We start from the raw sequence: 23081 nt of genomic DNA, 5'->3' as shown, positions 1-23081 counted from the left end.
AATGAATTGGCCTCTACTGCCTTCTTTGGCAGAGAATTCCACAGGTTCACCACTCTCTGGGTGAAGAAATTCCTCCTCATCTCAGTCCTAAATGGCTTACCCCTTATCCGTAGACTTTGACCCCTGGTTCTGGACTCCCCGGCCATCGGGAACATCCTTCCTGCATCTAGTCTGTCTAGTCCTGTTAGAATTTTATAAGTTTCAATGAGATCCCCTCTCATTCTTCTAAACTCTAGTGAATACAAGCCCAATCGACCCAATCTCTCTTCAGACATAATTCCTTCTATCACAGGTATCAGTCTGGTGAATCTTCGCTGTACTTCCTCCATGGCAAGAACATCCTTCCTCAGATAAGGTGATCAAAACTGCACACAATACTCAAGGTGTGGTCTCATCAAGGCCCTGTATAACTGCAGCAAGACATCCTTGCTCCTGTACTCGAATCCTCTCGCTATGAAGGCCAGCATACCATTTGCCTTCTTAACCGCCTGCTGCACCTGCATGCTTACCTTCAGCGACTGGTGCACAAGGACACCCAGGTCTCGTTGCACTTCCCCTTTTCCCAATCTATTGCCATTCAGATAATAATCTGCCTTCCTGTTTTTGCTACCAAAGTGGATAACCTTGCATTTATCCACATTATACTGCATCTGCCATGCATCTGCCCAATCGCCCAACCTGTCCAAATCGTACTGGAGTTTCTCTGCATCCTCCTCACAGCACACACGCCCACCCAGCTTTGTGTCATCTGCAAACTTGGAGGTATTACATCTAGTTCCCTCTTCCAGATCATTAATATATATTGTGAATAGCTGGGGTCCTAGGACTGATCCCTGCGGCACCCCACTAGTCACTGCCTGCCACTCGGAAAAAGACCTGTTTATTCCAACTCTTTGCTTCCTGTCTGCCAACCAGTTTTCTATCCAAGTCAGTACCTTACCCCCAATCCCATGTGCTTTAACTTTGCATGCCAGTCTCTTATGCGGGACCTTATCGAAAGCCTTCTGAAAGTCCAAATACACCACATCCACTGGTTCTCCCTTATCTATTCTACCAGTTACATCCTCAAAAAATTCCAGTAGATTAGTCAAGCGTGATTTACCTTTTGTAAATCCATGTTGACTTTGTCCTGTCACTGTTTTCCAAGTGCTCTGCTATTACATCTTTGATAATGGACTCTAGCATTTTCCCCACTACCGATGTCAGGCTTACCGGTCCATAATTCCCCGTTTTTTCTCTACCACCTTTTTTAAATAGTGGGGTTACATTAGCTACCCTCCAATCCATGGGAACTGTTCCAGAGTCTATAGAATTTTGGAAGATGACCAGCAATGCATCTACTATTTCTAGGGCCACTTCCTTAAGTACCCTAGGATGTAGATTATCAGGCCCTGGGGATTTATCGGCCTTCAATCCCGTCAATTTCCCTAACACCATTTCCCTACAAATATTGATTTCATTCAGTTCCTCCCTCTCATTAGACCCTATGTTCCCCGACATCTCTGGGAGTTTATTTGTGTCCTCCTTTGTGAAGACAGAACCAAAGTATGTATTTAATTGGTGAGCCATGTCTTTGCTCCCCATTATAAATTCCCCTGATTCTGACTGCAAGGGACCTACACTTGAATTTACCAATCTTTTTCTCTTCACATATCTATAGAAGCTTTTACAGTCAGTTTTTATGTTCCCTGCAAGCTTACTCTCATACTCTATTTCCCCCCTCTTAATTAATCCCTTTGTCCTCCTTTGCTGAATCCTAAACTGCTCCTAATCCTCAGGTTTGCTGCTTTTTCTGGCCAATTTATATGTCCTCTCCTTGGATCTTATGCTATCCCTAATTTCCCTTGTTAGCCAATGTTGAGTCACCTTTTTTGTTTTATTTTTATGCCAAACAGGGATGAACAAATTCTGTAGTTCATCCATGCGGTCTTTGAATGTTTGCCATTGCCCATCCACCGTCAACCCTTTGAGTGACGTTCCCTAATCAATCCTACCCAACTCGCACCTCATACCATCGTAGTTTCCTTTATTTAAATTCAGGACCCTAGTCTCTGAGTCAACTATTTCACTCTCCATCTTAATGAAGAATTCTATCATATTAAGATCGTTCCTTCCCAAGGGGCCTCACACAACAAGATTGCTAATTAATCCTTTCTCATTACTTAATACCCAGTCTAAGATGGCCTGATCTCTAGTTGGTTCCTCGACATATTGGTCCAGGAAACCATCCCGTATACACTCTAGGAATTCCTCTTCCATAGTATTGTTACTAATTTGGTTAGACCAATCTATATGTAGATTAAAGTCACCCATGATAACTGCTGTGAGAAATGTGAAGTTATCCACTTTGGTCGGAAAAGTAGAAAAGCAGAGTGTTTTTTAAATGGTGAGAGATAGGGAAATGTTAGTGTTCAGAGGGACCTGGGTGTCGTACACGAATCGCTGACATTTAACATGCAGGTACTGCAAGCAATTAGAAATGTTTATTACAAGAGGATTTGAGTATAAGAGTAAAGACATCTTACTGCAATTATATAGGGCCCTGGTGAGACCATACCTGGTGTATTGTGTACAGTTTTGGTCTCCTTACCTAAGGAAGAATATACTTGCCATAGAGGATGTGCAACAAGGGTTCACTAGACTGGTTCCTGGGATGGGGGGTTGTCCTATGGGGAGAGATTGAGTAGACTAGGCCTATACTCTCTAGAGTTTAGAAGAATGAGAGGTGATTTCATTGAAACATACAAAATTCTTACAAGGCTTGACAGGGTAGATGCAGGGAGGATGTTTCCCCCTGGCTGGGGAGTCTAGAACCAGGGGTCACAGTCTCAGAATAAGGGGTCAGCCATTTAGGGCTGGGATGAGGAGAAATTTCTTCACTCAGAAGTTGGTGAACCTTTGGAATTCTCTACCCCAGAGGGCTGTGGATGTTCAGTCGTTGAGTATATTCAAGGCAGAGATCAATAGATTTTTGGATATTAAGGGAATCAAGGGATATTGGGATAGTGCAGGGAAGTGGAGTTGAGGTAGAAGATCAGCCATGATCTTATTGAATGGTGAAGCAGGCTCGAAGGGCTGAATGGTCTACTCCTGCTCCTATTTCTTTTGTTCTTATGTTCTCTTCAACCAAGCTTTTGGTTATCTGCCCTAACATCTCCGTATATGACTCGATGTCAAATTTTTTTTTTTTTTTATAACACTCCTGTGAAGCACCTTGGGACGTTTTATTGCGTTAAAGGCGCTGTATAAATATAGGTTGTTGTTGTTGTTGTGGAGGACACCCTATCCTGATCCTGACCTCATACAATGTCCACAAACAGGCTCTTTCCAAAAAGAGTCACTGGATAGGGATCAGATTTGGAACCCTGGAAATCCTTTCCATCCCTAACCCAGTGGCACTACTGCCATTTGTAGCAATGCTGCCACTGTCCTGGCTAAGATCAGCAAACTCAGCAAATCCTAGGAAACACATTGCTTTCTAATCTAAAAATCTATCTGAGATGACATCGTACTTAAAAGTTAAGAATTCAGTCTTATGGTTTGATGCGCCTCAATAACTTCAAGACTCGAAGTTAGCAGAATAAAACAAGGCTTTTATTAGCAAAGAAAAGATGCCGGTGTCTGCACCTAGCTTCACCTAGCGTGCTGCTGTTCTACTGCCAGACAAGCCTGGACTTGTCTTAAGTAGGGCCAGGTATGGGTGGAGCCGACACACAAAGGGGGCGGTGCCCTATACACAATACAAGGCACAAACACCGGAGCAGGCAATACAATATATACAGTTAACTACAGAGTCTGATCAATGGCATATTTCATCACATTCACCCCTTCTACAGATTTAGTCTGTCCGGAGGTGTGATAGTCCTCTGTGACCGGCGTAACGGTTGCGGTGCCGCGGGTGCCGGCTGGGTGTCCCGGGTGGTCTCCTGGGTCTCTGCCGGGGGCGCCACCGGGGTTGTTGAAGGAGTAGGTGGTGGGGGTACCATTGGCTGGTGTTCTTCCGGGGGTGATGAAAGAATAGTGGGTGGAGTGGGTGGGTAATAGTTGTTGTGGTTGTTGTTGTTGTAGTCATTGTCGTTGTTGCTGTTGTTACCGGCTGGGGCGAGGTCTTTTATGGACACAGTGTCCTCCCGTCCGTCGGCGTGCCGGACATACGCATATTGTGGGTTGGCGTGGAGCAGGTGCACTGGCTCCATGAGAGGGTCCGTCTTGTGGCCCCTCACATGCTTTCGCAGAAGTACCGGACCTGGGGTGGAGAGCCATGACGGTATGGATACGCCTGAGGTGGATTTCCGGGGAAACACAAACATTAGCTCATGAGGCGTGGCATTAGTGGCGGTACACAATAGTGACCGTATTGAGCGGAGCACATCTGGGAGGACTTCCTGCCAGCAGGAGATAGGGAGGCCCTTGGTCCTTAGAGTTAGGGTGACTGCCCTCCATACTGTCCCGTTCTCTCGCTCCACCTGACCATTACCCCGGGGGTTGTAGCTGGTGATACGGCTCGTGGCAATCCCCTTGGACAGCATGTACTGGCGTAGCTCATCACTCATGAAGGCCGCCCCCCTATCCGTGTGGATATAGCTTGGCATACCGAACAGGCAGAACAGGCTGTTGAGGCATTTAATGATCGTGGCGCTGGTCATGTCTGGGCAGGGGAAGGCGAATGGGAAACGGGAGTATTCGTCCACAATGTTCAGGAAGTAAACATTGCGGTCGACGGACGGGAGGGGGCCCTTGAAATCTAAGCTAAGCCGCTCAAAGGGCCGTGTAGCTTTGATTAGGTGGGCTCTATCAGGGCGGTAGAACCGAGGCTTGCACTCAGCGCAAGTGCGGCAGTTCCTGGTCAGGGACCGAACTTCCTCAATTGAGTAGGGTAAGTTGCGGGACTTTATGAAGTGGAACAGCCGTGTGACCCCTGGGTGCAGAGGTCGTTGTGGAGGGTCTGTAGCCGATCCCCGGTGGCGTTGGCACACATCCCTCGTGAGAGGGCGTCGGGGGATTCGTTAAGGGCCCCCGGCCGGTATATGATGTCGTACTCGAAGGTGGAGAGGTCGATCTGCCACCTAAGAATCTTATCATTTTTAATCTTCCCCCTCTGTTTATTATTGAACATAAACGCTACCGACTGCTGGTCGGTAAGTAGGGTGAAGCGTTTGCCTGCTAGGTAGTGCCGCCAGTGGCGCACTGCCTCCACGATGGCTTGGGCCTCCTTTTCCACGGAGGAGTGTCTGATCTCAGGCCCCTGGAGGGTCCTCGAGAAGAAAGCTACGGGCCGCCCTGCCTGGTTGAGGGTGGCCGCCAAGGCAAAGTCAGACGCATCACTTTCCACTTGAAAGGGAGTGTTCTCGTCCACTGCCTGTAGCGTGGCCCGCTCAATATCCTGCTTAATGCTTTTGAAGGCAGCATGGGCCTCAGCAGAGAGCGGGAAAGAGGATGCTTTCAAGAGGGGATGGGCTTTATCGGAGTAGTTAGGGACCCATTGGGCATAATACGAGAATAACCCCAGGCACCTTTTCAGGGCTTTGGGAGTGTTGGGCAGGGGCAGCTCCCATAGGGGGCGCAATCGGTCGGGGTCTGGTCCGATTTCCCCATTCTCCACCACGCTGCCTAGTATGCAGAGGCGCGTGGTGTTGAAAACGCACTTGTCCTCGTTGTAGGTGAGGTTGAGTTTTTGTGCGGTTTTCAGAAACCTCGCGAGGTTTGAGTCGTGGTCCTGTTGGTTGTGGCCGCAGATGGTGACGTTGTCGAGATAGGGGAAGGTTGCCTGCAAGTGGTGGTCATTGACCATGCGGTCCATCTCCCTCTGAAAGACCGAGACCCCATTCGTCACCCCAAAGGGGACTCTGAGGAACTGGTAGAGGCGTCCGTTTGCCTCGAAGGCGGTGTACGAACGGTCCTCTGGTCTGATAGGGAGCTGGTGGTACGCTGACTTGAGGTCGATGGTGGAGAACACCCGGTATTGGGCGATTTGGTTCACCATCTCGGATATGCGGGGTAGCGGGTAGGCGTCTAATTGGGTATAGATGTTGACTGTTTGACAATAGTCAATCACCATCCGCTTCTTCTCGCTACCCCTCACCACCACCACTTGGGCGCACCACGGGCTGTTGCTGCGTTCAATAATGCGCTCCTTCAGGAGCCTGTCTACCTCGGTCGCGATAAACCGCCTGTCCTCCCAGCTGTACCTCCTGCTTTTGGTCACTATTGGCCGGCAGTTAGGGGTAAGGTTCGCGAACCGCACACTGAGGGGCGGCTGGGTCCCACCGAAATTGAGCGTGATGCTTTGGTGGTGGCACTGAAAATCCAGGCCCAAGATCACGCTCACACATAAATCCTTCATAATTAACAGTTTAAAATTATTATATACAGTGTCTTTAACGGACAATCGTACCGCACAGTAACCCGCAATAGTCGATATCTGGGTTTTGTCGGCCATAGAGATCCTGCCCTGAGTAGGGACTATAGTTAGAGAGAGTCGTTGTACCAGATCAGGGTGAATGAAGCTCTCTGTGCTCCCGCTGTCAATTAAACATTTAACCTTGCAGCCGTTTACCTCAATGTCCACCATCGATTTGGATAGTGGGTGCGGTCTGGACTGGTCCACTGTGATCGACGCCACTGTAGGGCCCTGATCGGGACAAGATGGTGGGCCACACAAGGCCGGGTAAGATGGCGTCCACGCTGTCTGCTCGCGAGATGGCGGACCCCACGAGGTCGGACAAGATGGCGTCCAAGATGGCCGCTCCCACGGCGCGCACGCGGCGGTGGCGGTTTTGCCTGCGGGGTTCCCTCTGCACACCTTCCCAAAGTGCCCCTTCTTACCGCACTTAAAGCAGGTGGTGCCTTTCGCCGGGCACAGGTTCCTGGTGTGCTTCGGCTGCCCGCAGAAGTAGCATTTGGGGCCCCGATGCGTCGCGGCGGTCGTAGGGCTTCTGGGGGAGAGCAGGGCCCCAACGGTGTTGGGCTACCGGGCGGGGAAGCAGAGGCGGCGTGGGCCGTGCGGCCTGCCGAGTAGGAGTCAGAGTTCTTCTGAGCCACATCCAACGTTCGCGCTGTGTCCACAGCCTGTGTCAGATCTAGGCCCATTTTCTCTAGCAGTCTCTGCCGGATGTAATTAGAGCTAAGGCCTGTGATAAAGGCATCCCGAATCAGCTCGTCTGTGTATACCGTGGCTTTCACGTCTTTGCATTTGCAGTCTTTGCCAAGCACTTTTAGGGTGACTAGAAAGTCCTCTAGCGACTCTCCGGGTCGCTGTGTGCAGGTAGCAAGCAGGTGCCTGGCGTACACCTCGTTGGTAGGCCGCTGATAGTGGGCCTTTAGAATGTTGCAGGCATCCAGGTAGGTGGCGGCGTCTTGTATGAGTGGAAAAACCCGGTGGCTTACCCGATTCTGCAGGATCCCGAGTTTCACATCTCCGGTGGCTTTAGAGGCTGTGACGGCTTCGGAGTTGGCCATAAAGAATTCCAAGCACTGGAACCAGTGTCCAAACCGTGCCGATGCATCCGAAGCATGCGGGTCCAAATCCAAGCGTTCCGGTTTCAAAAGTTGATCCATCGTTAAAAGTTTGCTAATAAAATTGATGCGCCTCAATAACTTCAAGACTCGAAGTTAGCAGAATAAAACAAGGCTTTTATTAGCGAAGAAAAGATGCCGGTGTCTGCACCTAGCTTCACCTAGCGTGCTGCTGTTCTACTGCCAGACAAGCCTGGACTTGTCTTAAGTAGGGCCAGGTGTGGGTGGAGCCGACACACAAAGGGGGCGGTGCCCTATACACAATACAAGGTACAAACACCGGAGCAGGCAATACAATATATACAGTTAACTACAGAGTCTGATGAATGGCATATTTCATTACATGGTTATAATCACTTTATTTTTTCTACTTTAACATAAAAAAAATCTAAAAGCAGAGCATAATTTCTTCAGAGCACAACGCAATTTACAGGCAGAGTTTTCTCAGCAGTTCTGAGTGTAGGCATGCACTCAAAAATTTCTCCCTTTTTTCTGTAAAATTAACTCAAAAGCTTCTTTTTTATACACTATTCTCTTTATTATACTGGAAGTGGTAGTCTCCGGTCAAATGCACCATCCTTCTTATGCACACAAGTTATATTTCTCGTACATCTTCATCCCCTTGCATTGGTTGCAATGGTATGTAGTGGGATGTTTATAGTATGGCACCACTATTAACATCCCAAGGCCTTACTTCAATCTTGAACGCTGGCTGTTGCTAGGGTGTTCTGTTATCCATTCTCTCTCTCTCTCTCTCTCTCGACTGTTGCTCGGCTAGGGTATCTTTCTTAAATAACAACAGAAAATGCTGGAAGCGCTCAGCAGGCCAGGCAGCATCCATGGAGAGAGAAACAGAGTTAACGTTTCAGGTCTGGGACCCTTCTGTTTCTCTCTCCACAGATGCTGCCTGGCCTGCTGAGTGCTTCCAGCATTTTCTGTTGTTATTTCAGATTTCCAGCGTCCGCAGTATTTTGCTATTGTATTAGGGTATCTTTCTGTCCCTCTTGTACCAACACGGGTGCAAAATGATCAGCATGCTGAACTTGCGCGCCAGATGGGAGAGGCCCGAGGAGCATCTTAAATTCATCCTCGGATCTCATTGAAATAAACATGGCAGTCTGCGGGCGCCAATCAGAAGCCCCAAACTGTCACACGGGCCTTGGTCCTCCAGATTTAAGATTAGTTCAGTGAGGGCGGGGAGGCAAACCAGTGAGGTAGGTTGGGGGGGGAGGGGAGGCGTGGTGAGCACGGGCCAGCAGTGGGCCACAGTATTACTGCGGAGGTAGAAGATGAAATTTAAACCAGCTAATCTAAATACAGCTACCAGTGCAGTAGGTGAATTTACCCAGGAGCAGAGGACCCTGGAGGAATGGATCGCACCTCTACAGATGAAGGTTCATCACTTTGACATCTCAGAAGGCAAACACCATCCTCCAACCAGGGCTGAAGTGCCTTGAGATGTTTTACTATGTTAAAGGTGCTATCTAAATGAAAGTTGTTGTTGTTGTTGTTGAAGACGATGGCTTCGCTTTTCCCAATGATCATTGGAGGGAATTGCAAGTCATCCAAGACTGGATGGCAGCGAAGCAGTCCAACAACAGCGGAGGGGTTGGGAGAGGTGGTGGAGATAAGAACTGGGTGTCATCAGCACACATGTTAAAGTTGACCCCATGTCTGCGGATGATGTCGCCAAGGGGCAGCATGTAGATGAGGAATAGGGGGTGGGGGCAGGGGGATCAAGGATAGATTCTAAAGGTAATAATGTGCAAGTGGCAAGGGAAGCCATTATGAAAGCATGATTGGATAGGTAAGCGTGATTGGGCGTGTGTGCTGTGAGGAGGATGCAAAGAAACTCCAGTATGATTTGGACAGTTTGGGTGGTTGGGCAGATGCATGGCAAATGCCGTATAATGTGGATAAATGCGAGGTGATCCACTTCGGTGGCAAAAACAGGAAGACAGATTATTATCTGAACGGCAATAGATTGGGAAAAGAGGAAGTGCAACGAGACCCTGGGTGTCCTTGTGCACCAGTCGCTGAAGGTAAGCATGCAGGTGCAACAGGTGGTTAAGAAGGCAAATGGTATGTTGGCCTTCATAGCGAGAGGATTCGAGCACAGGAGCAAGGATGTCTTGCTGCAGTTGTACAGGGCCTTGGTGAGACCACACCTTGAGTATTGTGTGCAGTTTTGGTCACCTTATCTGAGGAAGGGTGTTCTTGCCATGGAGAGAGTGCAGCGAAGATTCACCAGACTGATACCTGGGATGGCAGGAATGATGTATGAGGAGAGATTGGGTTGATTAGGCTTATATTCACTAGAGTTTAGAAGAATGAGAGGGGATCTCATTGAAACTTATAAAATTCTAACAGGACTAGACAGACTAGATGCAGGAAGGATGTTCCCGATGGCGGGGGAGTCCAGAACCAGGGGTCACAGTCTAAAGATAAGGGGTAAGCCATTTAGGACAGAGATGAGGAGGAATTTCTTCACCCAGAGAGTGGTGAACCTGTGGAATTCTCTACCACACAAGGCAGTTGAGGCCAATTCATTAAATATATTCAAGAAGGAGTTAGATATATTTCTTAAGGCTAAAGGGATCAAGGGATATGGGGAGAAAGCAGGGACAGGGTACTGAATTTGGATGATCAGGCAGGATCTCATTAAATGGCGGAACAGGCTCGCGGGGCCGAATGGCCTACTCCTGCTCCTATCTTCTATGTAAGATTGGAACCAAGTCAGGGCAGTCTCAGTGAGCTGGAAAACAGCGAGGCATTGGAGGAGGATAGTGGAGTTGACCATATCAAAGGCTGCAGAGAGGTTGAGGAGGGGTAATGCACCATGGTTAGTCAGACAGGATGTCATTTGTGACTTTGATTAGGGCCATTTCAGGTCCATGGCAGGGCCGAAAACTTGATTAGGGAGATTCAAACAGGAAGTTGCAGGAAAGATAGCTAAATAGCCACAAACTCTGTACCCTTACCACTGATTCCCTCTCCCTCCCTGGATACAGTCTCAGGCTGATCCAGACAGTCCACAAACTCAGCATCCTATTCGACACTGCGTTGTGCTTCTGAGCCCAAATGCTCTGCATCACAAAACCACCAACTTCCACTTCTGTAACATCGCCCGTCTCTGCCACTACCTCAGCCTAACAGCTGCTGAAACTCTGCTATTGTGGTAAAACCACCAATGAACTCCTGTGCAAATGAATAACTGTCTTTAAAGCAATGTTACAGCACCTATGTCCGTTTGCTGAGTGTAAACAAGCTTTCTGTAAAAACCCTGAAACAACGCGATGACGTCATCACGTTGGTCACGTGGTGCACCCGAGTGGCGGGAAACGTGATGACGTCAGAGGTGGGAGGTTCTGAGTTCAGACCTCGTGGAACAAGCTACTGTATAGACCTGTTTGCTGTTGCTCCTGCATGTTTTTGTTTTGTTCACCAGTTTAATTAAATTCGGTTAATTTACCGAACTGACTCGACCTCAGTGATTTAGATAGGAATCCGTTGATTCCTACATTGGTGACCCCGAAGCTTCGCGGACGATTTTCGCGGAGGCAAGCTCGAGAACAAGATGGATGTAAATGCAGCGAGTTTGAAGCTCCCTCAATTTTGGGAACAACAGGCAGCCTCCTGGTTCGTTCAAGCGGAGGCTCAGTTCCAACTGCGAAACATAGTGCTGGATCAGACCCGTTACCTTTATGTGGTCTCCGCACTGGATAGCTCGACAGCTTCCCGCATTATCAGCCTGCTGGAGACCCCGCCCGTGGAGAACAAGTACGAAACGCTCAAGGCGCGCCTCATGCAAGTATTCGGTCTCACAAAGGCGGAGCGCGCACAACGCTTGCTCGCACTCCCCGGGTTAGGCGATGCTAAGCCTTCTGAGTTGATGAACCACATGCTCACCCTCCTCGGGTCTGAGCCGCAGTGTTTTATATTTCGTGAACTGTTCCTGAGCCAGCTCCCTGAGCAGGTACAAGCAGCCCTGGCCAGGTCGACGGCTACGGACGGTGTGGCGCTCGTGGCCGAAGCCGACACCATTTACGCGGTGATGCAACAGTATTGTGCCACCTCGACGCGCCCCACCTCCAAGAACCCCGCCTCGGCACCTCCACAGACTGGCCTTTGCTACTACCACGCCCGTTTCGGTCAGAAAGCCAGATGCTGCCGACCCCCGTGTAAATTCATGCCACCGGCACCGAGAAAGCAGCAACACCGATTGCGCGACCGGAAGGGAAGCCCCGAGGTTGGTTTCGCCTCCACAATGACAGTTGGTGATTCCGGGAATATCGGAGTCGCTCCAACAGGATTGTCCGACCTCCTCTGCGATTGACTTTGATGATTAAAGACACTTCTGGGGGGGCGCATGTGGTAAAACCACCAATGAACTCCTGTACAAATGAATAACTGTCTTTAAAGCAATGTTACAGCACCTATGTCCGTTTGCTGAGTGTAAACAAGCTTTCTGTAAAAACCCTGAAACAACGCGATGACGCCATCACGTTGGTCACGTGGTGCCCCGAGTGGCGGGAAACATGATGACGTCATTGTTGGATCCGTGTATCTTGATGTTGTGTGTCCTTCAATAATTTGACAAGAGACTGCAGGGAACAATCAACAGGTGTTTACTGGATGAGGGTTACTCCAAAACTAACTATACAGATCCCTACTCAGGGTTATATACAGGTGTGGTCACTGCCGGTACTACAGTATACAGGAGCTGTAAAAAGTAGTTCTCCCCTTAAAGGTACATACACTACAATTCCTCCCCTTTTAGATTAACAGTACCATAACATTCATTTAACAATTAAATATCAACTAATTACAATTAACACTTTTAACATGCAACATTAACTGAAAATAGTCTATTTATAAATTCAGTCTTTGGGGAGGCTTCCTGATCCTTTCTGGATATCGCCTTTCCTGAGTGTCTTGCTCTTGGTGCGGAGGCGATTCTGGCCCCCTTTCGTCGGTTGGTTCATCAGCTTCCGATGCTACTGTTTCTGGGGTAGATGCTACCTGTATGTCGGGTTCATCACCAGGTACGCGAGACATGGGGTTGACTCGTTCCTGTGACTCTAGGATCTGGTCAACATGGCGTCTCACAATGTTCTCCCCAACATCCACTGTGTACATTAGTGGCCCCTGCCGTGTGCATATCGTTCCTGGTTGCCATTTCCCTGTTCGGTAGTCGCGGGCCAAGACTGGTTGCCCTACATTGAAGCTCCTTGTCGGCTTCTCACTGATGTGCTGGAATTGCTTATTCTCAACATCTCTTCGTACATTTGTCTGAGCAAATCCAGACGAGATCTCAACCTTCGGTTAAAGAACATCATGGCCGGGGTCTGGTTGGTGACTGCATGTGTCGCATTTCTGTAGGCTAACAGGAAATTGTCCACCTTATGCTGCAGTGGAATGTCGTCATCGCACATGGCCCTTACTGCTTTTTTAAAGGTTTGTACGAACCTCTCAGCCAATCCATTTGTGGCTGGATGATACGGGGCAGGTGTGTAATGCCTTACCCCATTCCTTTTCATAAATCTTCGAAACTCTTCGGACACAAACTGTGGTCCGTTATCAGAGCAAATCTGCTCTGGCAAGCCGTTCCTGGCAAATATGGTCCGTAGAACTGCAATAGTTTTCTCCATGGTGGTGGAGGACATTTTGATCACCTCAGGCCATTTCGAGTGCGCATCCACGGCTATTAAAAACATTGAGTCCATGAATGGACCAGCAAAATCAATATGCACCCGTTGCCATGGAGATGAGGGCCACTCCCATGGGTGTAGAGGGGCATGTTGTTGTGTCGTTACCTTTCTACCTAGACACAATTTAGGACTCAGAACTCAGAGATTCAAACATGAAATGCTTTATTGGAAGGAAAAGAAGTTCTGGAAAGTTCCGAACAAAGAGAGCTAAACTTAACAGAGAACACCCAACCATTTATCTCCTGTGACAGCGCCACCACAGGTGGGAGGAGAACACACAATAGAACACACAATACAGAACACATGTGGTGGTGCATTTTGGACCTTCTGGCATCCTGAGCAGCTTTGTCAGGTCTTCGATTTGCTGATCGATCCCCGGCCACCACACATAAGCCCTAGCAAGGCTTTTCATTTTCACCCCTCCCAGGTGGCCTTCGTGAAGCTCATTGAGCACTCTCTCCCTTAACTTGGGTGGAATTACCACTCGGGATCCACACATCAAGGTCCCCTGGCATACTGACAGCTGTTCTCTTCTGGATGAGAATGCTGGCAACAGTGAGTCGCCATGTGTTGGCCATCCCTTCACCGTCAAGTCATATACCCAAGACAGTGTCGGGTCATTTCGGGTCTCCTTCTCTATATCCGCGTTAGTTACTGGCAAACGTTCAATTATAGTCGAATAAAATATTTCGACAGGGTCCACTGCTGGTGCTTCCTCCGCAGTAGGCAGTGGCAGGTGTGATAGCCCATCAGCGTTTCCATGCTGTTTCGTGCCCTTATACTCGATTTCATATTGGTTCGCCCCTAGAAAAAGGGACCATCTTTGTAGCCGTTGCGCAGTCATCACCGGAACGCCCTTCTTTGGATTAAAGATGGAGACAAGTGGTTGGTGGTCAGTCAGCAAGGTGAACTTCTGCCCGTGCAGATAGTGGTTGAACTTTTTCACTCCCCACACTAGGCTGAGGGCCTCCCTGTCAATCTGGGCGTAGTTACGCTCGGCTGAGGTTAGTGACCGAGACGCAAAGGCTACTGGCCTCTCCGAGCCATCCGGGAATTTGTGCGACAGCACCGCTCCAATGCCATAGGGTGATGCATCACACGCCAACCGAATTGGTAGTGCTGGGTTGAAATGAGCCAACAACTCTTTAGATGTAATCAATTCTTTGCACTTCTGGAAAGCTCGTTTACATTCGTCATTCCACTTCCATGGTACCCCCGTTTGCAGTCGGGTGTTCAGGGGGTGTAGTACTGTAGACAAATTCGGCAAGAACTTATGGTAGTAGTTCACCAGCCCGAGGAACGACCTCAGTTGTGACACATTTTCCGGTGCTGGAACCTTGACTACTGCCTCAATCTTTTCAGGGGACTTATGTAACCCCTCTTCATCAATAACGTGGCCACAATACGAGATCTGCTTCTGGAAAAACTCGCATTTGTGGCGATTAGCTCGGAGCCCATATTCCTTCAATCTAGTGAGCACCTGCTCCAGGTTGGCGAGGTGATCACTGTCATTTTCGCCCGTGACCAGGATGTCGTCCAAATAACACTGGGTCCCTGGAATCCCTTGCAGGACTTGATCCATTGCCCTTTGCCAAATAGCCGGAGCTGATGCTACCCCGAACACCAGCCGGTTGTATTGGTAGAGACCTTTATGAATGTTGATCGTGAGGTACTGTTTCGAGGCTTCTTCTACCTCCATTTGCAGGTACGCCTGGGCCAGATCAATCTTAGTGAAGCGTTTCCCTCCAGATAGCGAGGCGAAAATATCTTCAATCCGCGGAAGCGGATATTGTACAGTGTGAAGAACTGGGTTCACTGTCACCTTAAAGTCCCCACAGATGCGAACCTTCTTTGGTTCCCCAGGCGTATTACTCAACGACCTCTTCATTACAGGAATGATGGGTGTAGCCCACTCGCTCCAGTCCACTTTGGACAGTACTCCTGAACGTTCCAAACCTTCCAGCTCTGCTTCGACGGCTGGGCGGATCGCATAAGGTACCGGTCTGGCCTTAAAAAACTTTGGGCTTGCATTTTCCTCTATTTTGATCGTCGCTGTTATGCCTTTTAGTGTTCCGAGTCCCTGCTGGAACACTTCTTGTGCGTCAGTTAGCATTTTTGACAGTCGTCCAGGTGTGACGTCGTCATCCTTTTTGGCATCTACAGTCAGTGCTTGTATGGAATGCCAATCTAGCTGTATCTTCCGGATCCATTCACGTCCTAGTAGTGGTGGTCCTCCATCTGGCAATACATATAGGTCCATTTTTGGTGTTTCCTTGCCGTTATATATAACGTTCACCCTTATTTTTCCTTTGGGGTAGACTTTTTGCCCCGTGTACGTCTTCAAGACAATCTCTGTATCTCTCAAGGGTATATGTGAGAATAGCCGCTTGTAGTCCCTTCGGTTTATGACTGTTAGGGCTGATCCTGTGTCCAATTCCATTTTCACTTGGACTCCGGCTATCTTGAGCGTGACCCAGATAGTTTGGTGATCCTCCATTTTGATCACATTATGTAGTTTCAGACAACCCAGCTCCTTGCTTCCAGAGTCTGTATCACTTTTCTGTTCGTCTGCACTACTCTCCGTCACCTTATGTACCTTCTTGTACTTCTCCTGTGGGGATTTCTTGCTGCTGGTTTTCTTTTCCGACCTGCAGACTCTTGCTATGTGTCCTACTTTTCCACACTGTCTGCACACTTGGTCCTTAAAGTATCTGCTAGTCCCGTTCCAAACTGGCAGTGTTTCGATAGCTTGCGCAGTTCCGTTAAAAACTCAGCATTACTTTCATCTTTATGCTGGTTCCTTTTGTGAAACTTAAATCATTCCGCTATCAGCAGCGGTGTGGGGTCTAAGTGGTCCTGTAGGATTGACACTATGTTTTCAAAGTCCTTTTCCACTGGCTTCTCTGGGGTTACTAGGTTTCGCAGTAAGCCATACGTTTTTGCACCCATTGAATTCAACAATACCAGCGCTTTCCTGTCATCTGGCACTTCATTCGCCTTGCAGTACACTTCTATGCGTTCGACATATGTCGTCCAATCTTCGACATCATTGTCGAACGCTGTGACACTGCCACTCTTCGGCATCCTTAGGTGTGGTTAGACTGGCTCAAAATGACGTCTCCCGCGCTCTCCCTTCTTCTCCGCTGCGGCTCAAAATGGCGTCTCCCGCGCAATCCTTTCTTCCCCGCTGACGCTGCTCGGCCCCTGAACACCGGCTGCGCTCTGCGCGTTTTCCTGCGTGCCTCTCTCTCTCGTTGACGCCGCTCGATCCTGAACAGCGGCTGCGCCCTGTGCGCTCTACCCTCTCTCTTTTCCCGTCGACGCCGCTCGGTCCTGAACACCGGCTGCGCCCTGTGCGCTCTACCCTCTCTCTCTTCTCGCGTCGACGCCGCTCGGTCCTGAACACCGGCTGCGCCCTGTGCACTCTACCCTCTCTCTTCTCCCGTCGACGCTGCTCGGCCTTTTTCTGTGCCATCGGTCGGCACTAGCCGCATCTGTGCGGGAAGGGTCTGCGCCGTACCTGTTGCCAGTCCGTTTCGCTGGAGTCTCCGTTGGATGGTCGACGCCCGTGCTTCTGGACTCGGCCTTCTTCTGCAGAGTTGCAGGTAGGTTCGAATCTTCTCGTCGCCAATGTTGGATCCGTGTATCTTGATGTTGTGTGCCCTTCAATAATTTGACAAGAGACTGCACGGAACAATCAACAGGTGTTTACTGGATGAGGGTTACTCCAAAACTAACCATACAGATCCCTACTCAGGGTTATATACAGGTGTGGTCACTGCTGGTACTACAGTATACAGGAGCTGTAAAAAGTAGTTCTCCCCTTAAAGGTACATACACTACAGTCATGACGTCAGAGGTGGGAGGTTCTGAGTTCAGACCTCCTGGAACAAGCTACTGTATAGACCTGTTTGCTGTTGCTCCTGCATGTTTTTGTTTACCAGTTTAATTAAATTCGGTTAATTTACTGAACTGACTCGACCTCAGTGATTTAGATAGGAATCCGTTGATTCCTACACTATCTTAGTTCATTTAAGAACAGCAGCTATTTAATGTCATTTCCTCTGATATTATATAGATAAGATCAAATTAACATAGAATTATATAGAATTTATAGCACAGAAACATTCAGCCCAACAGGTCCCGTGCCGGTGTTCATGCTCCACACGAGCCTCCTCCCACCCTCTTTATTTCACCCTATCTGCATATCTTTCTATTCACTTCTCCCTCATGTGTTTATCTAGCTTCCCCTTAAATGCATCCGTGCTATTCACATCAACTATTCCTTGTGGTAGCGAGTTCCACATTCTAACCACTCTCTGGGTAAAGAAGGTTCTTGTAAATTCCATATTGGATTTATTCGTGACTGCCTTATATTTAGGACCACTAGTTTTGAACTCCCCCACAAGTGGAAACATCTTCTATATCTACCCTTGCATAATTAACATTTAAATCTATTTTTATCTGAACGCCAAGCAACATTGGAGTTAAGGCTTCATTCAGACACTGCCTAAATGCAGCATAGGTTGCCTGACGTTTTTTTTGGGGGGTGGTTGCAGTCACCTTGCTACAAGCACACAGTTGCTAACAAAGAGCTACAGCTAGCGAGAGCCAGACCCAGCTCCACCCACTCGAAAGAGGAGGGTTTTTTGATTGACAAGGTGGGAGGTTGCAAATGTGTGTGTGTGCTGATTTACCCTGTGAACTGGCGTGAAGCTGTGGTAAAGCAGGCCGGCTTTTCCCTCTCGAGTTTCGAGCTCTTGGTTCAATTTGCGGCTGCTGTAGAGTGGAGACCACGTAGGCTTTTTCAAACAGAGAGAGAGGCACACACACACAGAGGCTGGCTTGTGATTTATCTCCCTGCATTATTATTATTTTTTTTTTTTTTTGCATGTGCATTTAGATTGAGTGAGGGATGGCCATCTTCAGCCCTCTGCTGCTCTCTGTGCTGCTGGGCAGCCTTCGCCTCTCTGTGCAGGACCAGGAGAGTGAGGACCAGCACAGTCAGCACCTCTACAACGCCGAGCTCTTCAGCCACGCCGTGCAAACTGCTCCTCACTTCATCATGTTCTTTGCTCCTTGGTAAAGTTGCTCACCTTTTTGTTTTTCTTCTTTTTGTTAATCATTTTTAAAAATTATAATCAGGATCTGTTTTGGAATTTTGCAAACAAACTTTGTCGCTTCCCCCACCCCACCACCACCACTTACTTGGGTGATGATAAAATACTTGTAAAAACACAAAGGAGGATTGTCAAAAGTGGTCGGTTCCCGTTTGGAGAAAATTCTGAGCGCAATTTCTACAGGGATAAATAAGGGAGGGAGGACCCATCACTAGGAATGGGGAAGGGGGGCAGAGCCAGTCCACTGCTGGAAGTTTTGGTGTTGCCTGCCAGTTTGCAGTGTCCTTTACTGTGTTGAGAGTCTGTCTCTGTTTAAGTTCATCCCTAGCTCCAAACCGAGAGCTGTCTACGTGGCAGGGAGAAAAAAAGGACGGAGGATCAAATTACGTAACATGTTCTATTACCCAAAGAAAAACCCCTAATGATCCGTTTGTATTTTGGGCGAGGTGCTTTTTGTAACGATTGTAATAGGATTTTAAACGATGACCACTTCCCATTATTTAAAGTCTTTACAGTGCACGCTCAGTGAGGTGGTTACAGTAGCAACTGGGATGCAATGGTATAACTCTTTCTCCCCCCCCCCCCCCACAATCTCCTAGGTAACCTGATGTTACACTTGCATCCCTGGAACCAGACTGTTTCTGTTCCCCCCCCCAACCCCCCAACACTTCCTTGTTTCTGAGTTTTTGGTGGATGTGAGCTGAGGAGAGCTCCTTGCAATGAGGCAGGCGCCTCACGACTCAAAACCCCAGCTTCTTCCTTCACCTCCAACTTATGAGAGCTACAATCACAGCAGACCCTATCCTACATTGGAAGAAACTAATGGCCACAGCTACTGATCTCACTGAAAATTGACTGCAACATTTTTTTTTAATAGTTTAAATATATTATGTATAAATTATTTTGACACCCATTTCTTTTGGGCTGTATCAACGACAGACACATAGGTGAACACTGCCGATTTTGAAGAAATCTGAAGTTGGTGGCAAGAATAATTTGAAAAAGTGGTTTTGCACCACTAGTGGTATGCATCCTGCTTTTTAAACTTTACTTTCAAAAGTTTTTTTTTTACAACAACCCTAACATGGCCTTCCATTTAATTCCTAATGATTGAAAACAGCAGACCATTCTGTCAACTGTTTCCAATTCTAAGTTTCAGTGGCACCCGTTGAAGGGTAACATGCACTGGGTAGCTGTGCTGCCCCCCTACTTTAATAGTTTCCAATTTAATTTCAAATGAAGCACAGGTTCCTGGAGCAGATTTATACCCCAGTTCTACTGTACCAACTGGTCTGGTATGACTTCACATTACTGTTTACAATTCAGTTGATAACCAGACCAGTTTGTGCATAAATCTGCTCCCCGACCTGTGGTTTGTTTGAATTTAAATCGGAAACTGATAGAGATTGTTGAGCTATGAATGTCGATAACCTTTTGTGTATTGTAGTACAGGCAAAATAACTGCTGTACTATCAAAGAGCAAATGACTCTTAAACAGGCTGACTTGAGAGTTCACGTGTATGTGGATGCAACATGTCTACAAGTATTGTATATCACAGGAAATGTTCAACCATGTGCAATAAAATCTTGCAACAGATTTTTATTCTCTTGAAAGACTGTTGTCAGAAATGCAGTTCCTATCTATTACTTAATAAATGTCTGTTGTGCGGCACATCTGATCCCCAGTGTATGCGGAACATTAAGTCTGAGTTGGAGTAATAATTTCCCCTTCAGGTGACCTCCTCACATTCAACTTTCTGACTGAGTTTACTCTTAGCTTTATATAATCTGGACTGTGTACAATTTGAGGGGGGGAGGGGAGAAGCTGCAGAGTTGGGTCAAAATGAAAGTGAGGGGCTGAAGAATTGGGTAGGGTCGGGAGAGTAGGTGCAGGGTCAAGTTCTGAACTGTTAGTTTGAAAGTGATGCACTTGCCTATAGGAAAAGAAAGTCAACAGAGGAGGCAAGCCTGGCAATAAGACCTTGACGGTCATATTCTTAAGGTTCTGGGATCTGATTGGTCTTTGCTACATATTTGATATTTATTACCATGTGCAAGCAAGCACGAATAAATCAGAAAGCCAAGAGGAACCTTAGATACATATGTTAATGGACACACACAACCTATTGTTAGTAAGTTGTGATTGCGATCTATCGTTTGCAGTGATACCTTTTTGCTTTGCTGCCATACATTAGGAAGTAAAAACAAATCGGGCCCACCCTCTTCAAACTATAATTTAATGTTGCCTCCTTTAGGCTTTTCTACTTTTACATAATAATTGCTGCTGATTGAATCTCAAAGACTGAGCTGTGTTGCTTCTTGCATTTTGTATCACTGAGGACATCCCCACTGGGATCTGTAGGAGATAAACTGACCAGTAGTCTGCTGCTTTCTCAATATTGCTGGGAGCAAATGAGAAGAAAGAATAAAGTAGTATTTGAAATAGCAGATGTCTCTTTTTGTTACACTAGATCCTTCTTGTCTACTTCCTGTGTGTGCACCTGGTTGTGATAGAATGAGTATCTTGTTAAGTAGATAGAGTGCATGTGATTAACTTGATAGTATGTTTCAGTAAAAGTTGTTGGCTTGCTTCACGGGGGGGGGGGGGGGGGGGTAATTTTAACTTTGCGTGATAGTGTAAAATGGGTGATAGTGAATTGGCAGCCCATTTTACACCTCTCTCGATTCAAAATAACAATGGAGAGAGATGGAAAACGGGCTGCTGATTCGCTATCGCTTGTTTTACACGACCGCACCAAGTTAAAATGACCCCCACTGTGTTTTACAGCCCGCCTGTGCCTTTGTGTAAAGCTGCATTGTATGGGGGAAGATGTGCCAACTTTAAATCAGTACATTTACATTGTGGATGAGTGCACTGAAGCCCTAACATGCAACACATGGAGCGGTAAGGCACTAGCTTGTGCCTGTGATCCTTTGTGCGCTGACTTAGCAATTACAGCCATCGTGCTGAGGTTTCACCATGGGGCAGCTGCAACCATAAGGCTAAAGGGATCAAGGGGTATGCTTAAGGCTAAAGGGATCAAGGGATATGGGGAGAAAGCAGGGACTGGGTACTGAATTTGGATGATCAGCCATGATCGCATTGAATGGCGGAGCAGGCTCGAGGGGCCGAGTGGCTTACTCCTGCTCCTATCTTCTATGTTTCTATGTAATCCCACGCACCATAAGAATTAAGAGCAGGAGTAGGCCATACGGCCAATCTTCCCTTTAAGCTGCACAGCCTCTCGGCTCTCTGGAGGTGAACCGGCTTTTAAGTAGAAAACCGCGCCTGCGCAGAATTTTGAATGGGCCGTGCGGCCTGTTAAAGGGGCCGCGCCACCCAAAAAGAAATTTGAGGGAACATTGCATACGGCCCCTCGAGCCTGCGCCGCCATTCAATAGGATCATGGCTGATCCGCGGCCTCAACTCCGCTTTCCCGCCCGATCCCCAAATCCCTTGATTCCCTTAGTGTCCAAAAATCTATCGATCTCGGCCTTGAATATACTCAACGACTGAATATCCACAGCTCTCTGGGTAGAGAATTACAAAGAATCACAACCCCCCCGAGTGAAGAAATTTCTCCTCATCTCAGTCCTAAATGCCTGACACGGTGTCCCCTAGTTCTAGACTCTCCAGCTAGGGGAAACAGTCTCTCAGAATCATATGTTTCAGTGAGTTCACCTCTCATTCTTCTAAACTCTAGAGAGTATAGGCCCATTCTACACAATCTCTCATCCTAGGACAACCCTCTCATCTCAGGGATCAATCTAGTGAACCTTTGTTGCGCCACCTCTAAGGCAAGTATATCCTTCCTTGGATACAGAGATCAAAACTGTGCACAGTTCTCCAGGTGTGGTCTCACCAAGGCCCTGTACAAATGCAGCAAGACTTCCTTACTCTTGTTCTCCAACCCCCTTGCAATAAAGGCCAACATACCATTTGCTTTCCTAATTGCTGTACCTGCATGTTAACTTTGTGTGTTTTGTGTACAAGGACACGCAAATCCCTCTGAACACTAACATTTAATCGTTTCGCACCATTTAAAAAGTATTTTGTTTTTTATATTCTTCTTACCAAAGTGAATAACCTCACATTTCCCCATCTGTCACCTCCTTGCCCACTCACGTAACCTGTCTATATCCCTTTGCAGGCTCTTTGTGTTCTCCTCACAGCTTTCTTTCCACCTAGCTTTGCATCATCAGCAAATTTGAATACATTAAACTTGGTCCCTTCATCTAAGTCATTAATATAGATTGTAAATAGCTGAGGCCTCAGCACTGATCTTTGTGGCACCCCACTAGTTACAGCCTGCCAACCTGAAAATTACCCGTTTATCCCTGCTCTCTGTTTTCTGTCCGTTAACCAATCCTCTATCCATGTTAATATATTATCCCCATCCCCATGAGCCCTTATTTTGTGCAACAATCTTTTGTGTGACACCTTATCAAATGCCTTTTGAAAATCCAAATACACTACATCCACTGGTTCCCCTTTATCTATCCTGCTAGTTACATCCTCAAAAATCTCTAATAGATTTGTCAAACATGATTTCTCTTTTATAAAACCATGTTGACTCTGTTACCACTTCCTTAATAATGGATTCTAGCATTTTCCTGATGACTGATGTCAGGCTAACTGGCCTGTAGTTCCCTGTTTTCTCTCTCCCTCCTTTATACATAGATACATAGAAGATAGGAGCAGGAGTAGGCCATTCGGCCCTTCGTGCCTGCTCCG

General features: G+C 47.6%; 1 protein-coding gene across 1 annotated transcript in view; it reads left to right on the top strand.

Moving 5' to 3' along the window:
• The first annotated feature begins 17921 nt into the window (after positions 1 to 17921).
• txndc5 (thioredoxin domain containing 5) overlaps positions 17922 to 23081 on the top strand; it is a 46176-nt gene continuing 41016 nt past the window's right edge. Inside the window, exon 1 of the mRNA XM_085993602.1 lies at positions 17922 to 18308. Within this exon, the coding sequence (XP_085849728.1) occupies positions 18142 to 18308 (167 nt within the window). The 5' untranslated portion in view covers positions 17922 to 18141. The remainder of the gene's footprint in view (positions 18309 to 23081) is intronic.

Source organism: Somniosus microcephalus, chromosome 7 (assembly GCF_052327205.1).
Source record: "Somniosus microcephalus isolate GS21.2 chromosome 7, FLI_Smic_1.0, whole genome shotgun sequence".
Classification (NCBI taxonomy): domain Eukaryota; kingdom Metazoa; phylum Chordata; class Chondrichthyes; order Squaliformes; family Somniosidae; genus Somniosus; species Somniosus microcephalus.
This window is presented reverse-complemented; position numbering and strand designations above follow the sequence as displayed.